Source organism: Hypanus sabinus, chromosome 3 (assembly GCF_030144855.1).
Source record: "Hypanus sabinus isolate sHypSab1 chromosome 3, sHypSab1.hap1, whole genome shotgun sequence".
In the NCBI taxonomy this organism is placed as follows: domain Eukaryota; kingdom Metazoa; phylum Chordata; class Chondrichthyes; order Myliobatiformes; family Dasyatidae; genus Hypanus; species Hypanus sabinus.
In genome coordinates, this window is record NC_082708.1 from 21543107 (window position 1) to 21569132 (window position 26026).

General features: G+C 45.0%; 1 protein-coding gene across 7 annotated transcripts in view; it reads left to right on the top strand.

Moving 5' to 3' along the window:
• herc2 (HECT and RLD domain containing E3 ubiquitin protein ligase 2) overlaps window positions 1-18952 on the top strand; it is a 242326-nt gene extending 223374 nt beyond the window's left edge. For all 7 annotated transcript variants that reach the window (XM_059963844.1, XM_059963845.1, XM_059963846.1 and 4 more), the window contains exons 89-93: window positions 1507-1619; window positions 3061-3251; window positions 10061-10166; window positions 15408-15620; window positions 16736-18952. In XM_059963844.1, coding sequence (XP_059819827.1) covers window positions 1507-1619; window positions 3061-3251; window positions 10061-10166; window positions 15408-15620; window positions 16736-17008 — 896 coding nt within the window. In that variant the 3' untranslated portion in view covers window positions 17009-18952. The remainder of the gene's footprint in view (window positions 1-1506; window positions 1620-3060; window positions 3252-10060; window positions 10167-15407; window positions 15621-16735) is intronic.
• Window positions 18953-26026: the final 7074 nt, after the last annotated feature.

Consider the following 26026-nt stretch of genomic DNA (forward strand, 5'->3'; position numbering starts at 1 on the left):
AGTTGAATAGTAAATAGTTGGGCTAGTTGGCATTGGCTTCAGTTATTGATAGTGTTTTCTTCTGATGTTTGTGAGTGAACATTGGATATTCAATGATAACAGTGATAAATGCCGATGATACTAAGGTATACTAAGGTAGGAGGTGTTGTGGATAATGAGGTGGGTTTTCAAAGCTTGCAGGGAGATTTATGCTGGTTAGAAGAATGGGCTAAACGTTGGCAGATGGAGTGTAATGCTGAGAAGTGTGAGGTTCTACATTTTGGCAGGAATAATCCAAATAGAACATACAGGGTAAATGGTAGGGCATTGAGGAATGCAGAGGAACAGAGAGATCTAGGAATAACAGTGCATAGTTCCCTGAAGGTGGAGTCTCATGTAGATAGGGTGGTGAAGAAGGCTTTTGGAACGCTGGCCTTTATAAATCAAAGCATTGAGTACAGAAGTTGGGATGTAATGTTAAAATTGTACAAGGCATTGGTAAGGCCAAATTTAGAATATTGTGTGCAGTTCTGGTCACCGAATTATAGGAAAGATACCAATAAATTAGAGAGAGTGCAGAGACGATTTACTAGGATGTTACCTGGGTTTCAGCACTTAAGTTCCAGAGAAAGGTTGAACAAGTTAGGTCTCTATTCATTGGAGCGTAGAAGGTTGAGGGGGGGATTTGATCGAGGTATTTAAAATTTTGAGAGGGATAGATAGAGTTGACATGATTAGGCTGTTTCCATTGAGAGTAGGGGAGATTCAAACGAGAGGACATGATTTGAGAGTTAGGGGACAGAAGTTTAAGGGAAACACGAGGGGGTATTTCTTTACTCAGAGAGTGATAGCTGTGTGGAATGAGCTTCCTGTAGAAGTAGTAGAGGCCAGTTCAGTTGTGTCGTTTAAGGTAAAATTGGATAGGTATATGGACGGGAAAGGAGTGGAGGGATATGGGCTGAGTGCAGGTAGGTGGGACTAGGTGAGATTAAGAGTTCGGCACGGACTAGGAGGGCCAAGATGGCCTGTTTCCGTGCTGTGATTGTTATATGGTTAAATACTGTATGTAGTTTAGTGCCTCTGTGAATATTTTTTCACATTTTTTCTGTTATATTAGAAAAATATATTATTTAAGTAAATTGGTTGGTGAGATTTTTAAAAATTATTTGCCTTTTTCAGCTTGTTCAGAAAGTACATAATTACTGTTACTAATTCATTAATCAATGATAATCTCTGCTAATAAATGATAATCTCTGCTCAGAATTGCCATGCCAAGTGTGAGAATTTTTAAAAAGATTATTGCCAATTTGGGAGCATGCACTCAAAAAGCTTTGCTAGTTCTGGGCTAGATTAAGTACTGAATTTTGTAGAGCAAGATTGAACCACAATTCAAGATGCTGCATTGGGTTTAAATAGAGCAGATGAAAAATTGTTACTTTCTTCTGTTTGTGAATCAGTCAAAGATTATCTGCTGTTGCTGCTTTAAAAATATTATTCTGAAACTTTCCACTTGTGATGTCATGTTAGGTGTGCTTCTGGGTATTGCTATACGTACTGGCAGTCCTTTGAGTCTTAATTTAGCTGAGCCTGTCTGGAAGCAACTGGCAGGAATGAATCTAACAATTGCTGATCTGAGTGAGGTAAACGCTGATTTTTGTGTTTATTTATAACTACTGTACATTTTGCTTTTAGTAGTTTTAACGTGTCCAAATAGTATAACTTCCTTCTTTAAGTGAAAATAATCTACTTGCCAGTATGTATTTCACAACTGGTATTCTGTCTTCAGCAGCAGCTCCCAAAATTCTTCTTGTAGTCCTGTTTTGGAATCTTCGTGTCAGATTTGTGTCCTCTTTGGTTCTATCCGTACATTAAAGCCATAATACTGCCTGTAATCATGACCAGTGCTCCATCCTTGGTCGCGATCACGCTGCAATCTTTGACATTGTGTACATCATCCGTACTTGTTATCCGGTTCAGCGAGTAGCACCCACTTGTTTTCATTGTTGCCTATATAATTGTTGTAAGGCACCTCAAAAAACAACAGTGTATCCCATTTCTGCAGTTATCTCCAGGGACCCTCAACGATCCCCCTTTGCTTCTCTCTAATCATCCACATATTGTCCATGACATACATAGGGCTTGTTATATTATTGAAACCTGCTCTATCTCAGCACCTCTATCTCTAGGTTGTTCATCTGGTACACAATTCTAGAACCTGCAACTCTCTCTAGTTACAAACTGGATTAATCCAAGCTGGTCCTGTACTTCTGCAAACTTCTAATGGATTCTTTCTCCTCCCTGGAAACTGCCTTAAATTGGATGAGAATGATATTAATTTTGTCATGCAATAATATTTATACCCAAGCCAACCTCTGATTTTTTTCCAGTAAAAAATCCCTGCATTTTTATGAGTTAGCCCACTCAGTATATTGCAAGCTGGAAGCCTCATTTGTTATACCTTTTTATGACTCAATATGCCTTTTATTTGGGCTTCTGTATTCCAATACTTCCCTTTTTAACTTGTATGTTCACCCTCTCTAAATTAAGGTCATGTAAACCTTGCCTGTATCTACTAAGAAAAACAACTTGGATTTACTGAAAGCTTGATATTCCTAAATCACCTTGGATAATGTCTGTTCCTCACTGTTTTAATTTTAAAAAGCACCCCACAGCTACTTATTAATGTATTTGACATCAAATCATGCTTGCCCATAACCCTTGTGTTTGTCAGTCCTGATGAAGGGTCTCAGTCCAAAACGTAGACTGTTTACTCTTCTCCATAGAGGCTGCCTGACCTGCTGAGTTCCTTAAGCATTTTCTATTTGTTGCTTACTAATTCACTATGCTGTAGATTTAAAATTCTTATCAATTTATTTAAATACCTTCCTTTGCATATCTTTTCTTGTGTGGCTACTCTTTTGGTCCTAAGCTATGGATTCCTAGAATATCCTGTTTTATCCCTCTACCTGCCAGGCATTCCTTTGGTGGTTAAAAGCTTCATTTAGCTGAAAGCTGTTGTGCGTTGATGCTGTGGTGCTTTTTAAGAACTGTGTATATATTGGTCCATGTTCTTGCTCGTAGGTTGATAAAGATTTTATTCCTGGCCTCATGTACATCAGAGACAATGAAGCTACAGCTGAGGAATTTGAAGCCATGGCTTTGCCTTTCACTGTGCCAAATGCAAGTGGCCAAGATATTCAACTGAGCTCCAAGCATTCCCATATTACACTGGAGAACAGGGCTGAGTATGTAAGACTGGCCGTAAACTACAGGTAAAGTGGATCACTCAATGTTCTTTCATAATGACTTGGCGTAGTTATGAATGTTGTTCTATAATGTAATTTTGTCATGAGACCTGACTGATATGAACTGAGAAAACCATATTCCAACCCAAACATAACCGGTAGTATAAATTCTGAAACTCAGGAATGAAGTTACAAATCCACAGGTTCAGTGCCCACGTGTGGGAGGGGTGGGATAATTACAGAGGAGCTCAGAGACACTATCATCATGACTATCTTCAAGAAAGGGGTACATTTAACTACATGAAGGGGCTCCCTGCTGCCTTCAATTGCTTTCTCCTATTAGCCAAAGGGATTTGTGGAACAGCTCAGTGTTAATTCCATCCGTCCTGAAGCACAGTGGGCATAATCTTCACTGTACAATGACTCCAATGAAAATACATGGAGGAGCACCGGTCACCATTGTGAGGGTTAGCTCTGGTTTCCTCCCACATTCCAAAGTTGGGCAACTGTTCAGTTTGGTCCATTTGTAATTGGGTGATGCGGGCTCATTGGGCTGGGAGGACCTGTGTGCAGCATCACTAAATTAAAAAAAACAATTAAATAAACATGGTCTCTTTTAACCCCATCCAAAAATCTCTGATTCCGGTTTTGAAGGATTGTGGGTTTTCTGCTTCAAATTCAGTTGCCCTCAGAAATTCATTTGTATCTGATGATTATTCCATGACAACATGCATGCCACAATATTAACCAGTGGAGTCAACAACAGAACCATTCTTTAACAGTTGCGTTATTCCTTCAAATATGTTTATTAAAACTTCCTGCGGGCATGGAGCTAATCTTCAGAACAAATAGAATCAGGTTTATTATGACTGACATGTGTTGTGGAAATTGGTTATTTTGCAGTAGCAGTGCAGTGCAATACATAGAATATACTATAAGTTATAACCACATAACAATTACAGCACTGAAACAGGCCATCTCGGCCCTTCTAGCCTATGCCGAATGCTTACTCTCACTGGCCCGCACTCAGCCCATAACCCTCCATTCCTTTCCTGTCCATATACCTATCCAATTTTACTTTAAATGACAATACCAAACCTGCAAATAATAAGAATAATAATAAGAAATGTATATTAAAAGATGGGTTGTGCGAAAAGAAAGCTAAAATAGCAAGGTAGGGTTCAGGGGCAGTTCAGAAATCTGATGGCAGAAGGGAAGAAGCTATTCCTAAAAGGTTGAATCTGTGTCTTCATGGTCCTCTTCTTCTTTCCTAATGGTAGAAATGAGAAGAGGGGATATCCTGGAGGGGAGGGGTGGGTACTAAATGAGGGATGCCACATTTTGAGACAATGTCTTTTTGAAGATGTTCTTGAAGCTGGGAAGCTAGTGCCCATGATGAAACTGAATAGGATGCTGTTCACTCTCTAGTGACTACACTTAAACATGAAGATAAATCATAGCTCAGCATCAAGCTGCATTATTCAAGTGTTTGTGCTTGTGCTCACTCAGAGCTCTGAGCCACTGTAGTAATTTCAATGAAGTGTGTGAGACGATCACCTCACACTTATCTGGGTTGAACTCCCATCTGCCACTTCTCAGCCCACTTATGCATCCTATTGATGTCCAGCTGTAACCTCTGACGGGCCTCCACACTATCCACAACACCTCCAACTTCTGTGTCATCAGCAAATTTACTAACCCATCCCTCCACTTCCTCATCCAAGTCATTTATAAAAATCACGAAGAGAAGGGGTCCCAGAACAGATCCCTGAGGCACACCACTGATCACTGTCATCCATGCAGAATATGACCTGTCTGCAACCACTTCTTGCCTTCTGTGGCAAGCCAATTCTGGATTCTCAACACAATGTCCCCTTGAATTCCATGCCTCCTTACTTTCTCAATAAGCCTTGCATGAGGTACCTTATCAAATGCTTTGCTGAAATCCATATACACTACATCTACTGCTCTACCTTCACCAATGTGTTTAGTCAGGTCCTCAAAAATCCAATCAGGCACATAAGGCACAAGCGCCCTTTGACAAAGCCATGTTGACTATTCCTAATCATATTATGACTCTCCAAATGTTCATAAATCCTGCCTCTCAGAATCTTTTCCATCAACTTGCCAATCACTGAAATAAGACTCACTGGTCTATAATTTCCTGGGCTATCTCTGCTTCCTTTCTTGAATAAGGGAAGAACATCTGCAACACTCCAATCCTCTGGAACCTCTCCCGTCCCCATTGATGATGCAAAGATCATTGCCAGAGGCTCAGCAATCTCCTCCCTTGCTTCCCACAGTAGCCTGGCATACATCTCATCTGGTCCCGGAGTTCTATCCAACTTGATGCTTTCCAAAAGCTCCAGCACATCCTCTTTCTTAATATCTATATGCTCAAGCTTTTCATTCCATTGTAAATCATCCCTACAATCGCCAAGATCCTTTACAATAATGAATACTGAAGCAAATTATTCATTAAGCACCTCTGCTATCTCCTCCAGTTCCAAGCACACTTTTCCACTGTAACTCTTGATTGGTCCTATTCTCTCATGTCTTATTCTCTTGCTCTTCACATACTTGTAGAATGCCTTGGGGTTTTCCTTAATCCTGCCCGCCAAGGCCTTCTCATGGCTCCTTCTGCTCCCCTAATTTCATTCTTAAGCTCCTTCCTGCTAGTCTTAGAATATTCTAGATCTCAATCATTTCCTAGTTTTTTGAACCTTTCGTAAGCTTTTCTTTTTTTCGTGATTAGATTTTCAACAGCTTTTGTACACCATGGTTCCTGTACCTTACCATCCTTTCCCTGTTTCATTGGAACATACCTATGCAGAATGCCATGCAAATATCTCCTGAACATCTGCTAAATTTCTGCCGAACATTTCCCTGAGAACATCTGTTCCCAATTTCTGCTTCCAATTTCCTGCCTTTTGGCCTTCCTGCCATATTTACAAGATATTAAGAGGAATAATTAGAGTGGACAGCCAGCGCCTCTTCCCCATGGCACCACTGCTCAATACAAGAGGAAATGGCTTTACGGTAAGGGGTGTGAAGTTCAAGGGGGATATTACAGGAAGGTTTTTACTCAGAGTGGTTGGTGCATGGAATGCACTGCCTGAGTCTGTGGTGGAGGCAGATACACTGGTGAAATTAAAGAGACTACTAGACAGGTATATAGAGGAATTTAAGGTTGGGGGGGTGGAGGCAGGGTTTAAGGTTTGGCACAACACTGTGGGCCGAAGGGCCTGTACTGTGCTGTAGTATTCTATGTTCTATGTTCTAACTTGTCTGTTCCTATCCCTCTCCAATGCTATGGTAAAGGAGATAGAATTATAATCGCTATCTCCAAAATACTCTCCCACTGACAGACCTGACACCTGATCAGGTTCATTTCCCAATATCAGATCAACTACAGCCTCTCCTCTGTAGACTTATCTACATGTTGTGTCAGGAAACCTTCCTGAATATATCTAATAAACTCCACCCCATCTAAACCCCTTGCTTTAGGGAGATGCCAATCAATATTTGGGAAATTAAAATCTCCCACCACAGCAACCCTGTTATTATTACACCCTTCCAGAATCTGTCTCCCAATCTGCTCCTCGATGTCCCTGTTACTATTGGGTGGTCTATAAAAACACCCAATAGAGTTTTTGACCCCTTCCTGTTTCTAACTTCCACCCACAGAGACTCCGTAGACAATCACTCCATGACTTCCTCCTTTTCTTGGATCCCTCTGCCATTTGGCTGAACTCAGCCTCATCCCCAGTTACTTTAGAGCCCAGCCCCCCTTCCTGGTCCAGTTGCAAGCCTGCCTGAGCACTGCTAGTCGTCCCCCCCCCCCCCCCCCCCAATGTCACCTGCCTCAGCGTGAGAAAGGTTCAGAATCTCTTTCTCAATTATTGGGGAGTTGGTGAAAGGCAGCATATACAACACCCCCTTTCCTCATCTTCTGAGTCCGTATCCCTTTCAGGGGCTGGCGCCGGTTTAATCCTTCCTGCTGCTGGTCCTTCAGTCTTGCCACGTTGCTGCAGGTGTAGGGCCCCAGTCAGACTCTAGGTCAACACGCAGCTCTTGTCCCAGAGGTAGAAGGTGGTTTCGATGGAGAATCTTGACAGGCCCCTTGCTCTGCAGAAATGAGAGCAACTTGCCTTCAAATTCTCTGCCCCCAGCTCGGGGAAATTTGGCTTCCAAATCGGCACGCTGGCATTTCCCCCCATCCTACCGGAAATATGGATAGCCCACGGTGCCCCCCCTCTCCCGGGGCCCCAATATTATCAGGCAGTTCTATTGCTGTTACTTCAGTGCTGATCTGAACTAGAACAAAGTCTTTGCCCACCATAACATCCAAAACCATGTATCGTAATCACTTTACCGAACAATAGTTTAACACAGACTAAAACACACAACCCACTGGATCAGTGCTCAGGGCAATCACACAGCATCCAATGAAATTGATCCCAGACAAGCCCCCACAATGAAACACCCTGGTTTCCTTGGGCGTAAGTCTAGGGAAGGCTACCTCCAGCCCTGCAAAACTTGTGAGATTGAGGCGCGCTCGATCCCACCCCAAAACTCGGTTTGTGTGGATGCTGTGTCACTTGCTACCCTGTTACAAATTAATGCCACGAAATAACAGACAGTACACTGCATACGATTAAAGGAATTACATTTATAAATCTTAACTGAAGGGTTAGTAAAGAATAACGAAAAGAAAAGGACCATTCTAATTAAACCGGCAAATGTGCACAAGTTGGATCTCATCTTGAACTTCTCTGTCACTCACGTACTGGGCCCTCGGTCAACACGAAAGCACACATCACCTTCCAAATGCCACTCGCAATCCATTGTGAACTAACGGGTCTCCCACTGGATCGTATGCTACGACCGGCTCTTCCCAGCATTTTCTCTCTTCATCTCCTCTCGAGAAAAAGCCCCAAGCCCGTCCGTATTGTACCTCACCAAGAAAACTTCCTGCTAATTGGATGACCCACATTCCACATCATCCATTATCTCCAACAATAACCCAAACAGGCTGAAAGTAGAACAGCAGCTCTTACAGAGCTGCTTAATGAAATAGCTACAGCGTAGCACTAAAGATGTGAACCAGGGCATTACACTCATACAGCCTCAGCGTTACATTCTTGCTCTTGTATTCTAGCGCTTTTGAAGTGAATGCTAACATTGAATTTACCTTCCTTACCACCACCTCAATCTGCAAGCTAACCTTTAGGAAGTCCTGCACAAGGACTCCCAAATCTCTTTGTATCTCTGATTTCTGAATTTTCTCCCCATTTTAAAAAATAGTTGATGCCTTTATTCCTTCCACCAAAATGCATGACCATATGTTTCCTACACTATATTCCATCTGCCACTTATTTGTCCTTTCTCCTAATTTGTCTTTAGTCCTTCTGCAGGCTCCCTGCTTCCTCACCACTACCTGCTCCTCCACCTGTTTTCATGTAGTCTGTAAGTTTGGCCACAAATCCGTTAATTCTGTCATTCAAACATTGATATATACCGTGAAAAGAAGTATTTCCAACACTGGTCCCTGCAGAACACCACTGGTAGCCAACCAGAAAAGATCTCTTTTATTCCCACTCTTTGCTTCTTGTCAGTCAGCAATCATCTATCTGTGCTCTTATCTTTACTGTAATGCTGTCAATCTTGCTTTAACAGCCTCATGTGCAGCACCTTGTCAAAGGCCTTTTGAAAATCCAAGTGGACAACATCCATTAGCACCCCGTTGTCTACCCTGCCTGTTATTTAATGCTTGTGTTGATAAGTTCTTGCTTGGTAATGCTGTCAAAGGTTACGGGGAGAAGGCAGAAGAATGGGGTTAAGAGGAAAAATAAATCGGCCATGATCTATGGTGGAGCAGACTCGATGGGACAAATAGTCTAATTCTGCTCCTATGTTTTATGGTCTAATTGTAAAAGAAAGTTTGGAGATAAGGACTTCAGATCTGGCACAAAACATTGGGCAGCATTGCTACCCAGAGTATCTTGAACAGTCATCTCTCAACACTGGAAAAATACCATCCACATTATTTACCTAAATTCCTCAAAATTCATTGAAAGGATCAGTAATGTCCTCTCTCTGTCACTCACAGTATCCTTGGTTATACCAGGGCAGCTTTGCTGAGGACATCATAAATCCATACTAAGTTCCCAAAAACAATATTTTTTTCTGATCTCTGGGTGATAACATTACCAAACATGCAGAGAAAAAAAGATTCAAGGATGTACTCAAAAAGATTCATTAAAGAAATGTAACATCTATGACTTCAGAGATTCTTGGACCCATGACCACTTGGAGTTCTCAGCATTATCCTGAATGTTGCTCTTCTGCTCCAAGGCCATGCATCAGATGTACGTATAGCCCATGCACAAGCAGTGGGTGGAACAAGTCATTGCACAAGCTGACAACCTATCCTGCCCCATCAGCTTTTATCTACCCTATCTCTGGAAGTGTCTATGCTTCTCAAACTGGCCTCATAAGCCCTATCTGGAGTTTAAAAAAAATATAGAGTAGATATAGAGATATGAGATTTCAGATGCTGGAAGTCTGGAGCAACAAAAAGAATACTGGTGGAACGCGGTGGGTAAAGTGGCATTTGTGGAGGGAAATAGAGAACTAGTGTTTTGGGAAAAGACCTTTCATCTGAACTGGAATGAATCCTTGATCCTGAGAGGCTGCTGAAGAAGGAGAATGATCATGGGTGATCACAGCAGCAGTGGGTTTTGATGTTATTTCATCTTGAGGTCATAAAAGTTCTGGTTTATAAGAAGTTACAGTAAAGCAGCTACTAATTTGCTGTGGTTTATTTGTTGCAGGCTTCATGAATTTGATGAGCAGGTTGCTGCTGTCCGAGAGGGTATGGCGAGAGTCGTCCCTGTGCCCCTTCTTTCTCTCTTCACTGGCTATGAACTGGAAACAATGGTACAGACTTCCTTTCTTAAAAAAAATTACCTCTGATTTGAATGTTCTCAATTACATGATTAAGTCATCTATCACTTTGAATTATGCTTTGTAAGATTACTCTTGAAGTAAAATGTTGAATTGGTACGAAAGTCTAATACTTCCCTTTGCTTTATAAACTGGTTATGTGCTTAAAATACACCAGTATTTTCATGAACTGAGCTTGATTTGTGGCCCGACAAATAGCCATAAAAATGTTCTTTGTCAGAAAAGATAAATTTATGAAAAGTAATTGATAAATACAGTAGTAAACCACATTATTAATATCTGGTACTTACTTTCACCCCTATCATATTTTCCTTCCTTTGCAATCACATTTCCCCTCCCCTCCCTTCCTACATTCTTTGTCCCTTCCTAATTCCTTCATCCTTTTTCAGTTTTGCTTTCTCTTTTCTCCTCTGGGGCACCTCGGTGGTGCAGCGCTTTGACTTCCAACTTTGATTCCCCAGGAGGCCATTTGGTAACAACCAGTAGTTATCCACAGTTATTCAGTATTAAGCAAGGCTTGAGGTTTGCCTCATGTTGGCCCAATATAGTGCAGGGATTACTGTAAGCATGTGCCCGTTGCACACTAGCAATCTCACAGGTGTCTTGGGTATTTCCTTTTGATTCAGTGTTGATAATTAGAAACTTATAACTTGATATATCCAATCTTTGGCTGTGTTAGGTCACCAACATTATAAAGGCTGATGTACATTGATCTAGTGCCACTAAATAGGGTCTAATTGGTACATAATCAATCACTTGTCACATATTTCCTCCTTTGATGAAAATCTCTTTATGGTTATTTGTCAGGCAGCAAGATAAGCTGAGTTCATGGAAGTGCCAGCGTAGGAATATTAGGTACCGAGGAAATTTGAACAATGAATCTCCTTACTATACTTGACTATGCATCTTGTGTATCCTGCTGCCTCAATAAAGCAGCCACCATAATCAAAGACCCCCACCCTCCCTACACATTCTCTTCTTTCTTTGTTTGAGAAGAAGATACCAAAGCCTGAAAGTGTGTATCTTCAGGCTCTAGAATAGTTTCTATGCTTAGGTAATAAGACCATTAAATCATTCCCTAGTACAATAAGATGAACTGCACTGCTGCCATGAAACAATAAATTTCACAACATTGTGATAATAATAAACCTGATTAGATCATAAGACATAGGAGCAGAATTATTCAGCCCATCGAGTGTGCTCTGCCATTCCTTCATGGCTGATCCCAAATTCCACTCAACCCCATACACTTGCCTTCTTGTTATATCTTTTGATGTCCTGACCGATCAGGAAACGATCAACTTTCACCTTAAGTATATGCATAGACTTGGCCTCCATGGCAGTCTGCGGCAGAACATTCCACAGATTCACTACTTCCTAGTTTAAAAAAAAATCCTCCATACCCCTGTTCAAAGGGTTGCCCCTCAATTTTGAGGCGGTGGATACTCCCACCATAGGAAACATCCTCTCCACTTCCATCTTATCTAGCCCTTTCAACATTCGGTAGCTTTCAGTGAGACCCCCATGCATTCTTCTAAATTCCAGTGAGTACAGGCCCAAAGATGCCAAATGTTTCTCATACATTAATCTCTTCATTCCTGGAATCATCCTCATGAACCTCCTCTGGACTCTCTCCAATGACAACACATCCTTTCTGAGATACGGTGCCCAAAACTGTTGACAATACTTCAAGTGTGGCCTGACTAGTGTCTTCTAAAGTCTCAGCATTATCTCCTTGCTTTTATATTCTATTCCCCTTGAAATAAATGCCAACATTGCATTTACTGCCTTTACCACAGACTCAACCTGTACATTAACATTCTGGGAGTCTTGCATGAGGATTCCTAAGTCTCTCTGCACCTCTGATGTTTGAACCCTCTCCCCATTTAGATAATAGTCTGCACTACTGTTCCTTTTACCAAAATGCATTATCATACATTTCCCAACATTATATTCCATCTGCCATTTTTTTTTGCCCGTTCTTCCAATTTGTCTCAGTCCTGCTACAATCGCATTGCTTCCTCAGCACTACTGACCCCTCCATCTATCTTTGTATCGTCTACAAACGTTGCCACAAAACCATTAATTCCATTATCTAAGTCATTGGCAAACAATGTGAAAAGCAGCAGTCCCAATATTAACCCCTGAGGAACACCACTAGTCACCGGCAACCAACCAGAGATGGCCTATTTTCTTCCAACTGGCTGCATCTTGCCTGTCAGCCATTCTGCTATCCATGCCAGTACCTTTCCTGTAATGCCATAGGATTTTATCTTGTTAAGCAGCCTCATGGGTGGCACCTTATCAAATGCCTTCTGGAAATCCAAGTAAATAACGTCAACTACCTCTCCTTTGTCCTCCCTTTTTGTTAATTCCTTGAAGAACTCTAGCACACTGCTGGTGACTTCCACAGTGAAGACCGATGCAAAGTACCCATTCAACTGTCCCCCATTACTACCTCATCAGCATTGTTTTCCAGTGGTCCAAATCAGCTCTCACTTCTCTTTTACTCTTCGTGTAACTGAAAAACTTCTGGTGTTCTGCTTTATATTATTGGCTAGTCTGCCCTCGTATCTCATCTTTTCCCTTCTTATAGCTTTTTTGTCAGCCTTAACTTCCTTTGTCAGCCACAGTTGCCTACCCCTGTACCTTGTGAACTATTTCCAGAAACTTCAGCCATCTCTGCTCTGCCATCATCCCTGCCAGTATCTTCCTCCAATCCACCTAGGCAAGCTCCTCTCTCATTCCTCTATAATTCCCTTTTTTCCATTGCGATACAGATACAAGTGAATTATGCTTCTCCTTCTCAAATTGCAGTATGAATTCAATCATATTATGGTCACTGCTTCCTAAGGGTTCCCTTACGTTAAGCTCCCTGGTAAGATCAGGGTTATTACACAACAACCAAGCACGTGCTGCTCTAAAAAGCTTTCTTGTAGGCATTCAACAAATTCCAACAAATTCTCCTGTGATCCAGTACCAACCTGATTTTACCAGTCCCTTGCATATTGAAGTCCCCCATTGCAATTGTGTCATTACCCTAAATGCCTTTTCCAGCTTCCTTTGCAATCTCAACCCTGCATCTTGGCTGCTATTTGGAGGTCTATATATCATTTCCAGAATGTTTTGTTTAACCCTTGGAATTCCTTAACTCTACCCACAAAAGTCATCATTCTCTGACCCTATGTCACCTCTTCCTAAAGATGTAATTTCATCTCTTGCCAACAGAGTCACTGCTCTGTCTATGCCTTCCTGTCTGTCCTTTTGATACAAAGCATATCCCTTGATGTTAAGCTCTCAACTATGACCTCCTTTCAGCCACTACTGATTGATGTCCACAATGCCATACCAACCAGTCTCTAATTGAGTCATGAGTTTGTCCACCTTATTCCAAATGCTACACACATTTAAGTACAGAACCTTCAGTCCTATATTCTTTGCCCTTTTTAATTTTGCCTGTGGTTAACTCTTTGCTCTGTCTGCATTTGTACCCAGTCATTGGCTTGTCCTTCCTTACATTCATGTTACACCCATCATTTGTACACCTCGGCTCTATCATACTGGTTCCCATCCCCCTGCCATATTAGGTTAAACCACTCCCAACAACTCTAGTAAATCTGACGGCAAGAATATTGATCCCCCTCGGATTCAAGTGCAACCCGTCCCTTTTGTACAGGTCCCACCTGCCCTAGAAAATGTCCCAATTATCCAGAAATCTGAATCTCTCCCCACTGCTCCAATTCTTCAGCCATGCATTTATCTGCCACCTCATTCTATTCCTATCCTAACTGTCGCTTGACACAGGCAGCAATCCTGAGATTGCTATCCTTGAGGTCCTACTTTTCAGCTTCCTTCCTAACTTCTTTTTTCAAGACCCCCTCCAGTTTTCTTCCTATGTTTTTGGTATTAATATGTACTATGACTTCTGGCTGCTCACCCTCCCTTTTCAGGATATTGTGGATGTGCCCAGAAACATATGGGACCCTTGCACCTGGGAAGCAAACTACCATCCGTGTTTCCTTTTTGTGTCTATCCCACTGACTGAAGAGTCCCCTGTAACTGCTGCCATCTTCTTCATTTCCCTACTTCCTTACCCTTTGGACTTGGTGCCAGAGATATGGCCGCTATTGCTTCCCCCAGGTAGGTCATGTCCCCAACAGTACTCACAATGGAGTACTTATTGTTGAGGGGTACATCCACAGGTGTGCTCTCCGTTATCTGACAATCCTTTTCCCTTTCCTGACAGTCACCCATTTATTGGTCTCCTGCAGCCTGGGGGTGACTACCTCCGTGTAGCTCCTGTATATAACTGCCTCATTTTCCCTAAGAAGCCATCAAGTTGAAGCGCCAGTTCCCTCGCATGGTCTTTTAAGAAGCTGCATCTTTATGCACCTGGTGTCGATATGGCTACCGGGGAGGCTGGGAGTCTCCTGGAAATCCCACATTTGACACCCAGAGCAGAACACTGGCTCCGTAGGCATGCCCCCTATTCTCTCTAGAGTTGAATAAGAAATAAGGAATGAACTTACCTAGACGCCGCCTGTTCTTGCTGAAGCCTTGTTGAGCCAAAGCCTGGCTACTCTGCCTCAGACCATTCTGATTCTTGAACTCCGATATAATTTATGATCTTGCACTTAGTCTACCTGCACTGCACTTTCTCTGCAGCTGTTACATTTTCTTCTGCATTGTTATTGTTTTATCTGGTTCTACTTTGATGCACTGTTTTGATTTGATCTGTATGAACAGTATGCAAGATGAGCTTCTCACTGCATCTCGGTACTTTCAAACTTCAAAGTACGATTATAATCAAAGTACATAGATTTCACCAATAAAGCCCTGAGATTAATTTTCTTGTGGGCATACTCAATAAATTTGCTTCAATTGTTTGCATGATTTGTATTTTTTTCTCTTGTGCATCGAGTGTTGGTGTTTTATTCTTTTTCTTTATTTGGGTTCTTTCAGGTTTCTTGCTTTGCGGCTACCTGTAAGCAAACAAATCACTAGGTTGCATAATTTATACTTCCTGTGATAAATGTATTTTGAATTGAATTCAATTGAAAGATACAAATTGAATTATCTTTAATTGAAGGGATCAAGTGGAAATCCAGGGGCTCAATTGGAAAAAAAAACTTTTTGCACAGAAGGGGACAAAGAAGCAATCCAAAATAGCTGATAATGACTAAAACTGAATGGCCTCTCTTTGTAAAATTGTAGGTGTGTGGAAGTCCCGATATACCACTTCATCTTTTGAAGTCTGTAGCCACGTACAAAGGAATAGAGCCAAGTGCTCCATTAATTCAGTGGTTCTGGGAAGTGATGGAATCCTTCTCCAATACTGAACGCTCCCTCTTCCTGCGCTTTGTGTGGGGAAGGACAAGACTGCCGAGGACAATTGCAGACTTCAGAGGACGGGATTTTGTTATTCAGGTAATGTCTCCATGTAGGAATGGACAAGTGAAACAGTTGAGTTGTACGGTAGTGAAATCTGAATTTGGGTTAGTGAATCAGGGTTAGGGTTAACAATGTCTCAACTGCGTCAGCTTCTTCAGCACACAAAACCAGTGAATATTACTATAGGTGCAATGCTCTTCAAGACATGTTATATTCCTTACAGGTGTTGAAGAGATCTCAGGGCATAAAGCTGAGGAAGGGTTTCAGTGCTTTTGCTTGTATTCTAGCTGGTATATCGCTGTACCAACATCACTAGAACTGGAGCACCTGGAGGAAACCCACATGGTCACGGGACAAATGTACAACTTCTTACAGACAGTAGCAAAGATTGAACCCTGATTGCTGTGAATTGATGCACTAACCACTCCCCTTATCTATTAGGAGCACCAAGTACAGTACTGTAAGACTACCTCTCCCTCCCTTCTCCATCTTTTCCCTCCCATTCTCTTTCTTGGTCAATTTCCCTCCCCTTATCTAGTCCTTCTCACACCCTTCTACCACTTCCTCTACATCTTCATTTTCCATCTCTTCTCCATCCTTTGTTCTCCCCTTTGCCCATTGTAGTCCAGAATTTTGTAAGTCCCAAGAAAATGCTCCAGATAATTGTGAGATCAGGGAAGGGGTATGGTGAAATTCTAGGGTATGTCTATATATCTGTCCCAAAATCTCTTTGACTCCTCTACCATTAGGCAGGAGGTAGCATTGGGAACAAGGGCTATTAGGATGGAAAACAGCTTCTTCCCCCAGACCTTGAGACGACTGAACTCCCTGCCACCATCCAGGTCTCATCACTCATGAAGTGTGAGAAGAGTTATACTGTTTACTTTTTAACTTGTGTCATAAATGCACTTTATGCTAAGTGTCAATCTTCTGGAATATATTTTACTATTTGTTAATTTATTTGTGGTAATATTACTTTGTGTTATGTGTGAGTTTTATGTACCGTGTGGTGCACCTTGGTCCAGAGGAGCTTTGTTTTATTTAGCATATACTGTACATGTTGAATGACCATAAACATTATTGAACATTTATTGTGGTTGGGTCCTAGATTGATCTGATCGTTAATGGTAGATATTTTTATCTTGTGGCAGGTGCTGGACAAGTACAATCCTCCAGATCACTTCCTTCCAGAATCTTACACTTGTTTTTTTCTACTGAAGTTGCCCCGATACTCGTGTAAGCAGGTGTTGGAAGAAAAACTGAAATATGCTATTCACTTCTGCAAATCAATCGACACAGATGACTATGCTCGTATTGCACTGACAGGGGAGCCTGCAGCTGATGACAGCAGTGATGACTCTGATAATGAGGATGCAGACTCTTTTGCGTCTGATTCCACGCAGGACTACTTAACAGGCCATTAGAGGCAGAAGAGACATCTGATGAGCTCAAGTCACATTTTTGAGCATACCTTTGGGACAGCAACATCTTTCAAAAATGCTGTGAATATTTCAAAGAACAAAAGTGAATTCAGATAGTAGATTAATGCAGAAAATTTACAGTTCTCAGAACCACAGTGCACAAATAAATATTTATTGCTTATAGTAGTTGACTAATACTTTTAGAGCAAATGTGTAATTTAGACTATGGTACTATTTTCCTCACAAACTCGATACATAAATTATAGTTTGGTGAGGTTTACTTCTGTTTCCCGATGCTGCACACCATAGACACAGATTAGATTTAATACCTTCTGTTTGTGTTTACTGATTTTTTTTACTGTCTTTTTGTCAGAAGGTATTATAGTGACATAAATTAGTACCCAAGGTGAGTCCCCTAATCCCTGCTGTATATCAAGATAATGTGCAACCACAGAATAGTATTATAAATACTATGTAAGTTACTTTATTAGCGGTGTTTGTTTATATGACAGTGAACATTTTGAATGTTGTCTCATTTAAAGTTAACAACACCACCTTACAGATTGTTTCAACTCTATTACTGCTGGTCATTTCCTGAAGTTTTAAAAAATCCGTGACTCTACCAAATAATTTCACGGTAAGGTTTGAAGGCAGCCCTTCTATTTACATGTACATAATTTGATATTGTGCCATGTATACACAAAAAATAAAGTAATTCATTTCCTTGTGAATAAAAGATTGATTTAAAAGACCCAAGTTAAAGTGTAACCTCCTCCTCGATGGGAGTGGGACAAACAGTCCGTGAGCAGTTCAGTACCACCATGATCACCTTCGGCATTGTCAGTATTCATCAGGTTACTTTGTGCGCCGAATTTTGTTTCATTGGACTAATTGATAGATTGGATTAATGCACTGGATGCATGGTGGTTGTCTGTCATGCTTAAAAATGTTAGGAAAGCTGGGCAGGAAAGTTTTTAAAGTGGGGAAAAACTGTTGCACTGGGGCAATTTCACTCTTGACCTCAGAAGTCCATCTCTCTGTGGTATGAAATGAGCGTCACAAACTGGGTTCTTCCTTGGTTGCAGTGGATGACCATGACATCTTCTGTGCCTTGTCATGCACGTCACTCTCCACAGAGTATTATAGTTCCTCCTTCCTGGCCATAGACCTCACTGTAGATCTCATCCACTGCAGCTGAACTTGCATGCTCAGTCAGGCATGACCCTGTTTTTCAGAGGTGTGAGGCCTTTGGCTATCATCACCTGGTTTAACCCGCCTGTTGAAGCAGAGAACTGGGGTGTAGCCACTGTTGCATGTAAACTGCTACTTGGAGCCACAGTTAAGAGTAGAGTGTCCGGCGGGGACCAAATATGCTACATGAATAAATGTGGTTATCCACAGATGCACTCCTTGGAGAAAGAGGCACATGCGTTTCCAGCATTTACTGCTTTTATTTCAGATTTCTAGCATCTACATTTCTTTGTGTACAATGTCCTGTGTATGTTACTCAAAATGGCTTCTTTGGTTTGTTACGAGTAGGAATGCTTCTTTGTCGGATAAGTGTTTCTCTCGCCATTGCTTCGCTTTAGAATGGCTGATATGGTAATTGTATTCATTTGTTAATCAATGGGGAATGTTATTGTGTCTTGTGAGGCTGGGAACTTGGGGGAGGGGTTTTTGCGGGTTTTTGGTGTGAGGGGAGTCGGGAGAAAGACACCGAGGGAGGTGGACGTGTGCCCAGAAGACCACCGGGGAGTCCGGGGTGGAAGACGTGGAAGTCGGAGGCAAGTGACGAAGGGTTGAATGGTTCGATGGTTGAGCTCCAACGAGTGCACTAAACAGACTGAACTTTGATAAGTTGGCACCTTTTGTTTTTTTCCTTGTGTATATATATATATATTGTAGTGCCTAATACTCTTTTAATTTTAGTAAACTCTTTAAAGTGTATTTCATAACGGTATTTGTTGTGGGTTTGATACTGTTGGTGGGCGCGAGGCATAAACTCGATTCTCACAGCCCCTGCGTGTACGGGCGGTGGGATTGGTGTGTGGCTGGATCTCCTTTTCCCCTAGACATATACCAGCCTTTTGGGTAAGTGGGGTGCTCGTCCCGGATTGGATTGTCAGGGGCTGTGGAATCGCGCAGGCAGCAGAACGGAGACGGACAGAGATAAGATTGTTTGTTGGTGCGAATTTGAAGGTGTACCGGTGCAGTGCGCATGCGTAGTGAGCGGATTGAATTTTCGAGTTTCGGGAGACGTGGTAGTGCGGGGGTTAAGTTTGGTGAAGGGTATTGGGCAGGTAGAATTGGTAGCTAGACGGTGTGGTAAAGAGGTAGAGTCTAGCTGGGTGTTGGTTCGTACGAGTGCTGAAGTCAGGTCGGTGGAACTGCCGGCGACGGTCAGTGTACCGGGGGAGGAGGGGCTGTGGGGGCTCCACTCCTTCTCCAAGGATGAGGCTGAGGAGACATCGGAGGAGGAGCTAGAGTTAGAGGTGGACCCCCGAGAGGTGCCTGGCACTAGTAAAGGGAGGTGGGAGGAGGGAGTCATGACTAGGCCCCGCCCCCCAGGTAGGGTGGAAGCCTCGGAACTGGCAGCCACACTTAACTCCCTGGTGGGGGTGGCCGAGAGGCCACGGCTGAAGCTGGGGGTGTTCTCCGGAGTCAAGCCTACTCTGGACGGGGAGGTGTACTATAAGACCTGGATCGAGCATACGTCCTTGATGTTAGAGGAATGGCCAGGCTCGGAGGAGGAGAAGAGGCAGCGATTGGTGGGAAGTTTGAGGGGTTTAGCAGCCAAAACCGTCCGGGAGTTGAAAGCTGAGAAGACTGGGGCCTCAGTGGAGGAATGTATTTTGGAGGGAGCTTTTGGGTTGTCAGGGGAACCCTGGCTGCTTTTAGCAGAGTTCCAACGCCTGGAACAATGGAGAGGGGAAAAGCTCTCCGAGTACATATTTGGGATGGAGGGGATGCTTACGGGGTTGTGGTGCCGGGGGGTAGTGAAGGTGACTGATGTGGCTAGCGTGAGGATGAGTCAGATATTCAGTGGCTCTCTGGAGGAGGACAAGGTGGCGTGGACTATCTGGCAGGCTTATAGGAAAGGCCCCCCTCCATCGTTTGGGCAACTGATTAGAGAGGTGCGAGAGGAAGTTGGGGCGGAAAAGGGGCGCGGGCCTACGGGAGCGATCCTCAGCGATACAGGAAGTGGTGGCTGGGTGGAGGAATGACAACCCCCCGGGGAGTAGGGAACCCCCTCTGGAGGGGAGGGACAGGGGAGGTACCCACTCTCAAGGGCGATCAGTGCAGTGGATTGGGAGCGGGAGCCGTCCTGGGAGAGGAGGGGCGGCAGGCAGCGTGTGCTTTAACTGTGGGAAAGAGGGGCATTTCAGGCGGGACTGTGGGCGGCCGAGGGTGTGCTATAGCTGTGGAGAAGAGGGACACTTTAGGTGGGATTGTGAGAGACAAGGAGTCCCGCGGAGGACAAGACCCCCTACGAGTAAAAAGGGAGAGGTGTCGGGAAACTTAGGAGAGGCTCAGTGAGGGAACGGACTGGAGCCTCTGGAGGAACACATTCCCAGAGATCAGCCAGGGGACCACCGGGTGCCCACGCCTCTATTCCGGATGGGCTGGTAGGACCCCGTGCCAGTGTGGGTCTACAGATAGAGGGAGTTTATGCAAAAGCTGTTCTTGATACGGGATCGCAGGTGACCTTTTTGTACCGGTCTTTCTACAACCAATATCTAAAGCATTTGCCCGCAACCCCATTTGACGCCCTGCAGATTTGGGGTGTGAGCGAGGGTGACTTCCTGTACGATGGGTACCTATCGGTGAGATTGGAGTTCTCGGAGGGCGATGTGGGAGTGTCCGAAGCTATTGAGACGTTGGTGTTGGTGTGCCCTGACCCGGTGGAAACCGGTGGTGCTGCCCTCCTGGTGGGGACTAACTCCCCTGTGATGCGACGGCTCCTAGGAGCTTGTAAGGAGAAAGGGGGGGGGGAAGACTTTCTGGAGACCCCCTCGGTGCATCCAGTGTTTCGAGCAGTGTTCGAAGAAGGGGTTGCCTCCCTAGGGCTGGACCAGGAGTGTAAACGAGGGATGGTGTGGTGTACGCAGGCGAGGCCCAAGGTGATCCAACCAGGGGAAGTAGCACTAGTGATGGGGACCCCCAGATTCCCAGGAGTGCTGGCGGGAGAAGCCCTGTTAGTTGACGCCCCAGACGATCTTGAAGGGAGACATGATTTCTGGCAGGGACGCTGGTGGGGCCCAAAGTGCAGAGACCAGGGGTGGTACATGCGAGGCATATAGCTATAAGTGTCAGGAACACCACGGCAAGAGAAATCATCTTTAAGAGGGGAATGCCGCTGGCACATCTGTTCCCGCTGACGGTAATGTCTAGCGCACCAGTGAGGACCCCTCGGGGAGGGATCGGAGCATTGAAGGGAGCTGACCACTGAAGTCTTTAACTTCGGGGATTCCCCTGTGTTGCCGGAGTGGAAACGCAGGCTAGTGGAGAAGATGCTGAAGATGGAAACTTTTTTCTCGGGGCGAGTTTGATGTTGGCTGCTCCAAAAGCACTCGCCACACCATCCGGGTGACGGAGGACACCCCGTTCCGAGAGAGAGACCGGCGGCTGGCTCCGGCAGATGTTGAGGACGTGCGACAGCACTTGTTCATGTTGAAGGAGGCCGGAATCATAGCTGAGTCCCGAAGTCCTTATGCATCCCCAATTGTGGTGGCACGGAAGAAGAATGGGCGAGTGCGCATGTGTGTTGACTACAGGACATTGAATCGGCGAACTGTCCCTGATCAATATACTGTCCCAAGAGTCGAGGATGCGTTGGCCTGCCTGAGCGGTGCGAAGTGGTTCAGTGTGCTGGACTTAAGAAGTGGGTATTACCAGATCCCGATGAGTGCGGGCGATAAAGAGAAGACCCCTTTTATCTGCCCGCTGGGGTTCTTTCAGTTCGAACGAATGCCCCAAGGCATATCGGGAGCCCCAGCCACCTTCCAGAGGCTCATGGAGAGAACTGTGGGGGATATGAATCTGTTAGAGGTGCTGGTGTGCCTGGACGATTTGATAGTGTTTGGATCAACTTTGGAGGAACATGAGGAGAGGCTGTTGAAGGTGTTGGGCCGGCTTAATGAAGAAGGGTTGAAGCTTTCCCTGGACAAATGCCAGTTCTGCAAGTCATCGGTTAGCTACGTTGGCCATATCATTTTGCGAGAGGGAGTGGCAACTGATCCAACCACCTGGCCGAGACCCCAGAAAGTGGGCGTTCTGCGCTCATTTTTGGGGTTCTGTGGGTATTACTGACGATTTGTGAAAGGATACGCCAAAGTGTGTCACCCGTTGACTCAGCTGTTGTGTGGTTATCCCCCGGTGGGAAAGAAGAGGACGGGGGACCGGAGGCAGGACGCTGGAAGATACTGGAACCCGGCGGAACCTTTTGGCTCGAGATGGGATGATCAATGTGAAGAGGCGTTCCGATCTTTGAAAAGGGCACTGACACAGGCCCCGGTGTTGGCTTTTGCCGATCCCCAGAAGCCATATGTGCTGCACACAGATGCCAGCCGAGAGGGTCTCGGGGCTGTTCTGTACCAGGAGCATGGCAAAGCATTGAGGCCGGTAGCCTTTGTCAGCCGAAGCTTGTCGCCATCGGAGAGAAATTATCCCACTCACAAGTTGGAGTTCCTGGCGCTGAAGTGAGCTGTGGTGGACAAGCTGGGCGATTACCTGTATGGAGCCAAGTTTGAGGTGAGAACAGATAACAATCCTCTCACTTATATTTTGACTTCGGCGAAACTGGATGCCACAGGACATCGGTGGCTGGCGGTATATGATTTCAGCTTGAGGTACCGTCCCGGAAGCAAGAATGTCGATGCGGATGCTTTGTCTCGTCGGGAGCCGGGGGAACAGGAGAGGGACGAGGAGTGGGAGAGTGTCACTGCCCCTGGAGTGAAGGCGATGTGACAGTTTGCTATCACCGTGAAGGCCGAGGGAAGAGGGAGGCTGCAACGAGCCGTGGACCATTTGGGGGTTTTTGACGACGCCATACCCCTAGCTTACTGTGACCTGACCGCACTGCGGACTAAACAGTTACCGGAACTGAGTCCGGGGGAAGTGGCAACTGCTCAGCAAAATGACCCGGGCATTGGCACAGTGTGGAGAACGGTCGAGAAGAGGGATGGGGCTTTGGCTGAGAAGGTGAAACACCCACGCGTGCCTCTGTTGATGAAGGAGTGGTCTCGGTTGAAGGTAAAGAACCAAATCTTGTACCGGGTAATGGCGCCTCCAGACCAACCCCACTGTTGGCAACTGGTCCTGCCGGAGGAGTATCGACAGGCTGTACTCCAGGCCTTACATGATGATTCTGGACACTTGGGTGTGGAAAAGACCTATGGATTACTCAAAGACCGGTTCTACTGGCCCCGGATGAGGGGGGAAGTCGAAGAATACTGTAGGGGATGCCGTCGTTGCATCCAGAGGAAGACCCTGCCAGCGTTGGCGGCTCCACTGTCGCAGAGTGCGGGACCTCTGGACCTGGTGTGTATGGATTTCCTATCGATTGAGCCTGACACCAACAACACCGCGAATGTCTTAGTCATCACCGATCATCACACTCGCTATGCTCAGGCATTTCCCACTAAGGATCAGAAGGCGACGACAGTGGCGAAAGTGTTATGGGAGAAGTATTTTGTGCATTACAGCCTTCCCAGGCGAATCCATAGTGATCAGGGACGGGACTTTGAGAGCCGCCTTATCCATGAATTACTGACTATGCTTGGGGTTGAGAAATCCAGGACTACCCCTTATCACCCACAGGGAGATCCTCAGCCAGAGAGGTTTAACAGGACCCTGTTGGATATGCTCGGGACGCTGGAGATTGGGCAGAAAAGCAGGTGGAGTCGTCATCTTGGACAATTGGTTCACTGTTACAATTGTACTCGCAATGATGCTATAGGGCAGGGGTCGGCAACCCACGGCTCCGGAGCTGCAAGCGACTCTTTCATCTCTGTGCTGCAGCTCCCCGTGGTTTGTTAGTTTTTGAAATGTAATTCGAAATTTGAAGATTATGGTGATCTTGTACAATCTAAATAAAACATTGTGGAGACCCCATTTCCTGGCACATCCGAACCAGCTCACAATTAGCCACCGTTCCAGCTAAGGGAGATAGCCTACGGGGGTTTGTGAGTACGTGTCTTTTGGAGCATCCGCACCCATGGGGGGGCGGGTTGAGGGAGGCTTCAAAGCAAGGCTGTTTAGTTCGAATACAGTTATCTTTGACTGCAGTGTCGTTATTTTAGCGCTGCGTGTAGCACACCGCTACAACGTGTTTTTTTATCGCTATTAATATACGTCACCACTGCCAATGCTTGACACCCGCCAGTGCGCGCTTTCTTTTAATTCTTCGATCTAAGGTAGGCTAACTATGGAGTAACCTTCAACCCAACGTCTTTTTTTCGGAGTTCAAAATGTTTTTGTTGCATGCAGAAATGTAATTTTGTTTTCTCTGCAGGAGTTCATCAATTTCATAAATGCAACACATTATAGTTTGTTTATACATAGCATAAAGGCAAAAAAAAAAAACTGTTGTATGCAGTGTAATTTCATTTTAAATGTCAAACGGGTTTTGTGGCTCCCAGTGTTTTCTTTTCTGTGGGAAATGGGTCCATATGGCTCTTTCAGTGGTAAACGTTGCCGACCCCTGCTATAGGGTATTCGCCCTATTATCTGATGTTCGGGCGGGAAGCGAGGTTGCCCATTGACTTGTGTTTTGGGGGTGAATTACCCAGGAAGTCCCATCTAAAGTATGTGTCCAACATGAAGAGGGAGTTACAGCGGGCATACGAGTTGGCCGAGGCGGCGGCTACCAGACAAAATCAGAGGAATAAGATGCGGTACGATCGAAAGGTGAAGTTTGTCCAATTATTGCCAGGCGACGGGTCCTTTTACGGAATTTGGGACTCCCTGGTAAGCACAAATTGGCAGATCGATGGGCGGCCAGCCCCTATGTAATAGAGAGCCAGATGCCGAACCTGCCAATTTACCGGGTGAAACCTGAGGATGGGAAAGGGCCTATCAAGGTACTCCATCGGAATCACCTGCTGCCACTGGGTCAAGCGGTGCAGGTGGATAAGGAGCCCGAGTGGGAGGTTACGCCTAGTACAAGAACTCTGCGAGGGCGCGGAGAAAGGGAAGAGCCTGCTGCTGAAGAGCGGGGCCAGGTCCCTCAACCGGGAATGGCTACCGATTCGGAAGAGGATGACTCAGATGAGTGGCCCCTGTTCCCATTCGCTGGTGCTCCAGTACCAGGAGAGGAGGCTCCTGGCCCTTCCCATACTGAATTGGGTGAGAGGAGGGAAGGTCTTGAGGGTCAGATGGAGAGGCAGCCAACATTGGTGGGAGAGAGGGTGGAACCCAAGCGTGAGCCGGAGAGATCTCAGGTGAGGGAGGACCCCCGTGAGGAAGGGGGTGAGGGTCTGTCAGGTAGACCTGGGGTGTCTGAGACAGTGGGTTCGCAGGTGACGAGGGAGCCCAGTGGGGCAGAAGGGGTATGGAGATCTCAGAGGATTAGGCGCCCCCCGGAGCGGTTGACATATGTGGTACCGGGAGAACCGAGTATGATTTCTACTGCTCTGGATAGTTATGTTACTGCTTTCTGCACCTGGGTTGGGTTTTGTGTGTTGCAAGAAGCTTTGGGGAACTCTAGTAATGCCATGAGGGCATGACATTTGCTGGTGGGGAGAGAATGTACAATGTCCTGTGTATGTTACTCAAAATGGCTTCTTTGGTTTGTTACGAGTAGGAATGCTTCTTTGTCGGATAAGTGTTTCTCTCGCCATTGCTTCGCTTTAGAATGGCTGATATGGTAATTGTATTCATTTGTTAATCAATGGGGAATGTTACTGTGTCTTGTGAGGCTGGGAACTTGGGGGAGGGGTTTTCGCGGGTTTTTGGTGTGAGGGGAGTCGGGAGAAAGACACCGAGGGAGGTGGACGTGTGCCCAGAAGACCACCGGGGAGT